The 9,182-nt window shown below is 37.9% G+C and overlaps 1 protein-coding gene across 1 annotated transcript in view; it reads right to left on the bottom strand.

The window, feature by feature from the left end:
• Positions 1–9,182, bottom strand: part of Tpr (translocated promoter region, nuclear basket protein) — a 70,184-nt gene that overhangs the window by 24,824 nt on the left and 36,178 nt on the right. Inside the window, exons 4-12 of the mRNA XM_026789591.1 lie at positions 7,751–7,917; positions 6,724–6,876; positions 6,224–6,340; positions 5,724–5,927; positions 5,419–5,603; positions 4,085–4,232; positions 2,335–2,472; positions 2,092–2,223; positions 768–898 (exon numbers count right to left, since the gene is read on the bottom strand). Coding sequence (XP_026645392.1) covers positions 768–898; positions 2,092–2,223; positions 2,335–2,472; positions 4,085–4,232; positions 5,419–5,603; positions 5,724–5,927; positions 6,224–6,340; positions 6,724–6,876; positions 7,751–7,917 — 1,375 coding nt within the window. The remainder of the gene's footprint in view (positions 1–767; positions 899–2,091; positions 2,224–2,334; positions 2,473–4,084; positions 4,233–5,418; positions 5,604–5,723; positions 5,928–6,223; positions 6,341–6,723; positions 6,877–7,750; positions 7,918–9,182) is intronic.

The following is a 9,182-nucleotide window of genomic DNA, read 5'->3' as shown; positions in this document are numbered from 1 at the left end:
TTAAATCTTCCTTCAGACTCTGGATTAAGTTTTGGTTGTTAGTCAACGATGCATTTGATCTTTGAAAAAAAATAGCAGGAGAAGAGAATTCTTAGATGAACTAAATATATAAAATGTTTTGTAAATTTTAAAGGATTTCTACTTAAAAGTTTCTACTATACTGCTTTAATAATAGCTTTCTAATTAAAAACTACCCTCACTTCAAAGATAATTACTTCATGAATTTAGCCCTTTAAGAGACCTTATTTCACAGGTCTAATACCTGTTTTGAAGTTAAGACACTGCACTAAGTAGTCAAGTAACATGATTTCAACGTCATCAAGTGATGCCACTAGGCTTCACTAGATAGAGCTGCGTGACTGAGGACTCTATAGTCAGATGTTATCCAAGCTTCCTGCAAGGTTGGTCTTAAAGCCTATACAATTTTTGTCACATGTTCTTCTCGATACACATTTGGCAATGCTCTAAGTAGTTGCCCTCCTGTATATGATGTCATGGGTTGAACTTTCTAATAAGAGCAGCAGCTAATACTAACTATCTATAAGTATACAATCAAGTTTTCTAAATTTTTGTTTTCTTAAAGAAATAGTATCTCTTATATTAAACATGAATATTGATTGGAATAAAGAAAACATAAAAAATTGAAATAAACTTGAATTTTCACTAGATCCAGTTGTAGTGGTAGACACCTGTAATTCCAGCCCACACTGGGTTATACACGAAAAATGCCTCCATTACATATATTTTAAAACTTGTATTCTTAATACCTTGCAATTTCAGCCTTAAGTCTTCCAACTTCTTCATTTAGCTGCTGAATTCTCTTAGTATGAATTTCCTTTTCAGAAAGAAGCTTTCGATATTCTTCTGTATCTGGATCTTTCTGCTGATTTACCAGATGCTAGAATAACAGACATGCATACTTTGCTTTGTCAGGTTTTACAAACAAAAAGTGCTATAATAAAGTGACAAAATATCTAATTATTTCCATTAACCACATCACATGCAAAGTAATCAAGTACCAAACAGTCAGTTCAAAGCTTTAGTTAGGACAGCAAAATCTAGACAAGACGGAAGGGTAAGAAAACATTGAATGTTATTAACTGTTCATCATTTTTAGAGAGCTGTAAATGAATGTCAATGAGCCTTAAATGTTTCTTTTTTCTTTTAACATTTTCATTCTTTTACTGTGTATGCACGCGTGTGTGTGTACATGCAATGACACACATGTGGAAGTCAGAAGTCAACTTATGAAAGTTACTTCTCACCATCTGCCACATAGGTTCTGAGGATCAAATTCAGGTCTTTAGGCTTCATAGTAATTAATTCACCACCTCACTGGCCTATCTATAAAAGCTTTTAATATTGTATACCTAATTTCACTAAAGTAATATTTATGAAGAAAAACGTGTTTTATAGTCTAAACATTCTAAATGTAACTTATCCCACTAACCATGAAAGTCAGGCAAACCTAGCAAAAATGATCCTAGGTCTGGTTAGCTCAACTTCCTTTCATGACTTTTCTCATTGTCTGTCTGGTAAGAGCAAAATGAGGAATAGTGCTCTGAAATTATAGAACATTCTTTCTGTATTACTAAATGTTTACTATTCTACACCATATTCTGGGTACCAGAGAAACTGCAGTTACTATTTAATTTTTGTCACCAGATTGATGTTTTAACATTCACATTTTGCAAATGAGGAAAACTATAGTCCAGAGTGGTTAAGTGGTTAAGTCACAAGTCACATAACAAGGATTTGCAAGGCTGACTTCTCACTGAACATAATATACTGTATGGTCTGATTCTCAAAGGTCTACTGAACAAGTTTTTTACATGTGCCTCAATAAAACATGTATGTTCACAATAAAGTATCTTAGAAATAAAGTTAAAGCTTGGCTACTTAAGACTGACAAGAGATTAAATAATGAGCAAAGCATAAGTGAATTTTTAAAGACGTGAGCCCTAATATGCCACGTACTTGCGTGTATTAGGTTTCTAATAAATACAATTTTCACCAGTATTTTTACATCTCTAAATTTTACTGTATTATGTAAAATCATTTCTATGACAGCAAATGACTAACTGTACTTACCTGGTTCCGAGCCTTCCAACGCTTGACATCCTCTTCTAGGAGCTTCTTCTCTGCCTGCAGCATACCGCTTTTCTCACTTAGCTCAGCATTGGCTTCTTGTAAAGGCAAAATATCTAACTCCAGTTTCCTCACCTGAAAATAGCTCCAAGTTAGTCTTTTTTTTTTTTTTAAATAACCAATGTTAATTCATTTATATTACAAATAATAATAATAGCTTCTGCTCTTGACTGGGAAGACACAAACCTTCGCTTGCATTTGTTGCAGGTTCTGTTCAAGCCTTTCCTTTTCTTCTCTTAGCATCTTATTGGTCTCCATGACTACATTCATGGTTTCAGTTTTCTTCATCAATTCTTCATGTTGAGCCATTGTTTTTGCAGTTACCTAAAACAGACACACAGGTCAACAACCACATCCAAAGAGCCATCTTTTTCCTACCAGTTCCAATTCTTCCCAAATAACCAAGTACAGAGGATTTCAATTTCAACCTTAACCAAATCTTTAAAAGTATGCAGGTTTACTTTTCTAAGACACGTGTTAATTTCAAACCAGTTTAAATGAATGTAATAGATTTATAGACAGACTACAACGCCACTGCACAGGAAAACACTGCTTCATCTTTTTGCATCTTTCTTGTACTTTGGTATGAGCTCTTAAGTAATGTTGTTTAGATTCTTGGCTTTCCCCCTTCTCCTCTGTTGCTCAGAAGTCTCCAATCATTTGGTTATTTTATTCTAGTAGCTTTCAACAATGTGAAGTGTTTTCTTCCACTGCATGTAATCTGCAAAGGTTATTACTTTATGGTTGGACATATTCATGTGTTTGTGTAGGTGCACTTAGAGGAGAGAGGCTGACTTACTTCTTCCTTCACTATTCTCTACTTTATGGTTGGAAACAAGGTCTCTCACTGAACCTGCATCTCATCTAGGCTGGCTGGCCAATGAACTCCAGAATCCACCTGTCTCTGCCTCCACCTTAGCACTTGGGTTTTGGTCATGCTTGCGTATTACTTTTGACATAATGTGTGTTAACTTCTTGGTTCTTCTTACTGTATCTCAGAGTTGGCTTCCCCTGTGAACATGTTCACAAGCTGAGCTTTCAGTGAATGCTCACTAGCAGAGAAAACAGAGAAGGCTTAGATTAAACAAATCTTAATAGATAACCCATCTACTCTTTCTTCTCAGGGTTAAACTCCTTGAAACAAAGGACCTAATATTTCCATGGTGGGACAGCAATTAAATCTGAATTGTATTTTCAAGTCAGATGCAATTCTCTTTCTTTCAACTTCTGCTAGAGACTTAAGTCTTATAAATCTAATTACCCATTTTCCCCTAGTCAATGGTTTCTTCTTAGAAGCCATGTTAACTACTTACATGGGTTTTGTTTTTTATTTCCCAAGGAAAGAGCACGGGACAGTTCATTTCTTTCCTTCTAGATATGGGGTGCATTAGTAGATCTCCTCACAATGAGCAAACTCAGCAGTAAGGTGCTGGGAGGTATCGTGAGTTAAAACGGAGTTTGCTACTACCAGACATCTGACTGCAACACTTTCTTTCCCGTTCTCTGGTTCTTACTTTTTCAGTTTTTCTTTTTCTTATTTGCTGAAAAAAAAATCCTATAGTAGTTTCAATCTATACTAGAAGGACTCTCAAGGTATTGATACATAGCAGCTGCAATAGAATAGAAAGTTGGAATTTACACACCATACACTATAGTTTAAAGGCTTTGTGCACATCATCTCAGTCCTTATAGTTGTTGCTTACATGTTACAGATAAGTCCAGGGAAGCTGAGCAATGAACAGCACACAGAGCTAATCCTATGGAAGTGGTCAGACAGCGAGCACACAGCCTCTAACTACCACACACTAGGCATAACAAATGGGTACATGTTAAATGAATTTGCAAGGTTAAGCCAAATGCTGACATTGAATTAAATTTCTACAACATGGTGGAAATAAAAAAATGAGCTTATTTCAAGCTTAGCCCATGTACATACCTGCACCTTCTCCCTTTCTGCATTCAAGCTATCCTGAAGTTCTTGCAACTCCCGTTCTAAAAGTTCAACTCTTTGTCGATAGCGCAGACTCTCAACCTGAGCCACCTCAAACTTAGTTTCAGCAATTTCTTTTTCTCGCCGTATAAACCTACAAGAATACAAATATTAAAATTTTAGACTGCTAAATATTTAGTATTGTAAAACCTGGGCAATTCTTAAGATGACAAAAAGCATTCACCTTAATAGTTATTTTCATATTTCAAAGGTAGATTAGTTTTTAGTTATGGGGCTAGACAGGAGCATTAGAAAAATATTATTCTGGGCCTGCAAAATAGCTCAGAAAGTAAAAGCACTTATGCTAATCTCAGAACTCTGGAACTCTACGAAGGAGAAGACCAGCTCCGTAAAGTCACTCTCTATTTCAACATGAATAACATGAATACTGTGTGGTGAGAGCATGCATACAAACAAATGTACAATCAATAATATGACAAAACCAAAATACACTGTTGTTAGGTTATGCACAACGGCACACATCTGTAATCATTTCCAACACTTGAGAGGAAGAAGGAGCTGGGGTTAGGGAGACAAAGAATATCTCTTTAAAATGACATGAGACATCTAACTGTCCTTTCTTCTATTTTTTTCTTTGCTTTTGGTTTTTCAAGACAGTCTTAGCTGTCCTACAACTCACTCTGTAGACCAGGCTGGCCCCAAACTCACAGAGATCCCCCTGCCTCTGCCTCCTGAGTGCTGGGATTAAAGGAATATACCACCACCGCCCTAGGGACCTGATGGAGGAAGGTCATTGGTTAATTAAATAAAGAAGCTGCTTGCTCTGATAGGTTAAAACATAGGTGGGAGGAGTAAACAGAACAGAATGCTAGGAGGAAGTGGAAGTGAGGTCAGACTCGACAGCTCTCCTCTTGGGGGCAGATGCCTCAGAGATGAGATGCTCCACTCTTGCGGGCAGGTGAGAGCTCTGCTCTCTGAGGCACACGCGATGAAGCTCCGACCCAGGATGGACGTAGGCTAGAATCTTCCTGGTAAGACCGGTGCTCACAGATTATTAGAGATGGGTTGATCGGGATATCAGAATTAGCCAGTAAGGGCTAGAGCTAAAGGGCCAAGCAGTGTTTAAATGAATACAATTTGTGTGTTGTTATTTCGAGGCATAAGCTAGCCAGGCAGCCCGGGGTGCTGGGGACGCAGCCCCGCCGCTCGTATTACTACAGGGACCACTAGGCTACTTGGCCAATTAAGGCAGAATGACTTTTACAATGTTGCATTTATTGTCTTACTATGGAACCACATTAAGAATGTACTTGACTTACCTAAGAATTTCTAAAATCTGTTCTTGAGATTTTCCTTCTTCATTGAGAGAGACATTTAATGGTGCTTGCACAACCTCCTTCATAGAGGCAACCACCTTATTACTTAAATTTTCGATTTGATCATGAAGTAGTCTGTTTTGTTTCTCTAGATCTTCACAGCGAGACACACTCTTGGAAACTTCATCCTACAAGCCAAGAGTGCATGATTATGGTTTCCCAAGTGTATAGAAAAACAAAAGCCAAAAAACCAAAAATCAACAAACTTTCATTTCTCCCAAGCATTCCACTGTAATCTGCAACAGTACCTTCACCACTCTCTCTCGTTCTTCCCAAGATGCTTTACACGCCAACAGCTGTGATTCTGCTTTCTGAGCTGTTTCTTCCAAATGCTGACGGACTGATGCCATTTTTGAAACTTGTTCCTTGGCAGCTTGCAGAGCTTCAACGTCAGCAGCATGTAGCATCAATTCCCTCTCATACTTATTCTGCGCTTCCACGGCTATTTTAGCCTGTAATTAACAATCCCCCATCAACATAGATTAAAATCCACCATGTTAAAACTTTCACACACAATGTATTTTTCTGTGTATGCACACTTGTGAAAGCCAGAGGACTTGGTTGTCCTGCTCTACAACTCTCCACCTTAGCTCTCCCAGGCGGGGTCTTTCACTGCACCCTGTCTGCTGGTCAGCATCCCTCCACCTCCCGCAGCACTGGGGTTTCATGTGTCTGGCATTTTACGTAGAAGCTGGAATCCAAACAGAGGCTGAAGCTCACTGCTCAGAAGCGTTAGGAGAACACTCACTTGTTCCTGACAGTCACGCCTGGCTTGCTGTTCATTACTTAAAGCCGTGCTTGCTCTTTGCAGAGCTTCTTGTACTTCATTCTGAACACTAGACAGTGTCTTCTTCAATTCAGATAACTAAACAAACGAAAGCAAATCAGAATTAACAACAAACTTGGAAATACTTAAGAAAAATGTCCAACTATCCAATTAAATAAATTGAACACAGCTATAATCTGACATACTCTAGTTTTTACTAATCCATATCACTGCTCTGCCTACCAGTATAAAAAAATCTGAGGCAGAGTTTCTTAAAAGGTAGCACTGATAAGCAACTGTAAAGTCTAAAATTTTCAAAAGGAAATTTATCCAGATACACAGAACAGGAATATAAAATTAAAGTTGATGGGTATGCATTCAACCAATTTTCTACTGAAATAAGCCAAAGTATAATTTATGCACTAGTAAAGAGAATTCAAACTTTTAGGGAAGAAAGTTACTATAGATCCTAGTGAACTCACTTGCTGCTCCATGCTTTCGATGGCTTTTCTTTTGTCATCCTGAAGCTCTTGTTTCTCTTTCTCTACTTCCATCAACTTTTTCTCCAACTGATTCTGAAACTCTGCTGATTCTTTTAAACGAACTTCAATGTTTTTATGTACTTCCTCAGTCACCTTCATCATATAAGCAGTAAGAAACAAAAGGGATTAAAAATCATATGTAATTTTTTTCAACCTAACTGGAACCAAACTAAAGTTATAATTTGTCTTATACTAACAGAACCCGTAAAATGCCAATTAGCCAAGCAGATATGCCAAATAAATTTAGAAGCATAACTTCTCTTTCAACCTATTCTTTTTAGTATTGAAATCCAAATCTCTTATTTTCCTGTCCAGCTTCATATACATTTGCCCAAATCTACTTGGTCTCTCATTAAAAGATATTGTCCTTACACAGTGATACCCATTGATGCCAATTACAAAAGAACTTTCTAAAATGGTGACCTTATTGTTATAGCCTCCACAGCAATGAAGCCTCAATTTACTATATTAACCTTTGAAGAAAAATTTCTAACTATGACACATTACGAACCAATGATCCTATCTAAGCTCACAGACATAATTTAACGTATTTACCTGAAGACTCTCTCTGAGCCTGTCAAGCCTCTCTTTGATGCTTGACACCTATTTCCTGCCTTTGATTATCTACATGCCTCTCTACTCACAGGTGCCCACCTGTCACCTGTCATGAGATTACCCACATGCCTCTACCCACAGGTGCCCACCTGTCACCTGTCATGAGATTACTCACATGCCTCTACCCACAGGTGCCCACCTGTCACCTGTCATGTGAAGCATGTACACGCAGCAGGCAACTCACATTCATTCTCCTCCATGTCTGATCTGTACCTATTCCTTGCTTTCTAAGTTTTGTGGGTTTTTATTATATTAGAACCAAGTACTTTCCAGTAGTAAGAAGAATGCCAGTTTAACCCATACCATGCTGCTTTACACATAGTAAGTTCTTAATTTAACACAATATACATACCTGCTTCTCCTTGTTGAGAGAATCCTCCAGACTAGTCACCATTGCCCGATACTGCTCCACATTGCTAGCACTGGTCTTGAGTCTCTCCTTCAAGTCATTGACCTGCTCTTCAGCCTGCCTTAGCTGACTCATAAGATCATCGACATAATCTTTGTCACTCAGCTGACCTGGAAGACATAAAAAGCTCTAATAAAATACATATTTTCAATTAATGCTTTAAGTGGAACTGTGTATGGATGGCTACTATCAAGAGTACGTGAAATCAGGATTAAGGCTAAAATTATCTATAAAGTGTGTTTGAATCCGAGTTAAATATCATAATAAAAATTAAGCAAGGCATAGCAGCAAATGCCTGTAATACTAGCACGTGGTAGGTATATCGCTGATTCATGGTCAGCAGGATCTATATAGTTAAGTTCTAGGCCACCCAGAGCCAAGATAGCCAGGGTCTAAAAAAGGAAGGAAAAGCTAAAAGGATTCTATTATCTCACTGATTCCAAAAATTCAAATGACTGAAGTCTCATCACAAAAATTAAAAATATTTGAGATTATCAAACAAGATCTTAATTTATTCCAATTTTTGTTTTGTCTAAAATACATAGACAAGAAAACTGCAGGTTGAAAATAATGCTGTTATAAAAATATCAGTAAGGAGGCAGTGTACCTATTCTAATGGAAGCTCACGAAATCCAGCTGGACCGGGTCTGAATGAGCATGTGATCAAACTGGTCTCTCTGATTGTGGTTGACAATAGGGGCTGACTGAGAAGCCATTGATAAAGGCACTGGGACTTGTTTTTATGGCATGTTCTGGCTTTTTGGGACGCTAGCCTATATGGATGCACAGCTTCCTAGGCCTGGATGTGGGGGGAGGGCCTTGGACTTCCCACAGGGCAGGATTCACGGCCCTCTCTCAAGCAGGGCAGGAGAGGGATGAGGGGGTGTGGGGGAGTGGGAGGGAATTGTTTCGAGGGAGGCAAGTGTAAATAACTGAATGGAAAAATAAAAATTAAAAAAAATATCAGTAAGAAGGGATTATTAGATAGTAATATATCTCTTAAACAAGTACCAGACATCTGTATCTAAATATGTAGGTATTATACACCAGCAACCATGTTTTCCTATTTATCAAACTATATAGACTGTATGGAAACAAAAGTTTTAAATTTGAAACAGCAGATCTGTGCATGACAGCAGAATCTAATGAAATATTTGAAGACACTAACGAACACAAATTAGGAATTCTTTGACAGTACCTTATCATAGAGGTAGTAAAAACCCCTGTAGTGGTTTAAATGAAACTAACACGCCCCTCCTAAGCTCATATATTTGCATGCATGGTTCCCAGTTGGTGGACTACTGAGAGGGATTAAAGATGTGGCCTTGTTAGAGAAGATGTGTCACTGGGGGTGGGATTTGAGAGCTTTCAAAAG

Source organism: Microtus ochrogaster, unplaced genomic scaffold (assembly GCF_000317375.1).
Source record: "Microtus ochrogaster isolate Prairie Vole_2 unplaced genomic scaffold, MicOch1.0 UNK24, whole genome shotgun sequence".
NCBI lineage: Eukaryota > Metazoa > Chordata > Mammalia > Rodentia > Cricetidae > Microtus > Microtus ochrogaster.
This window is presented reverse-complemented; position numbering and strand designations above follow the sequence as displayed.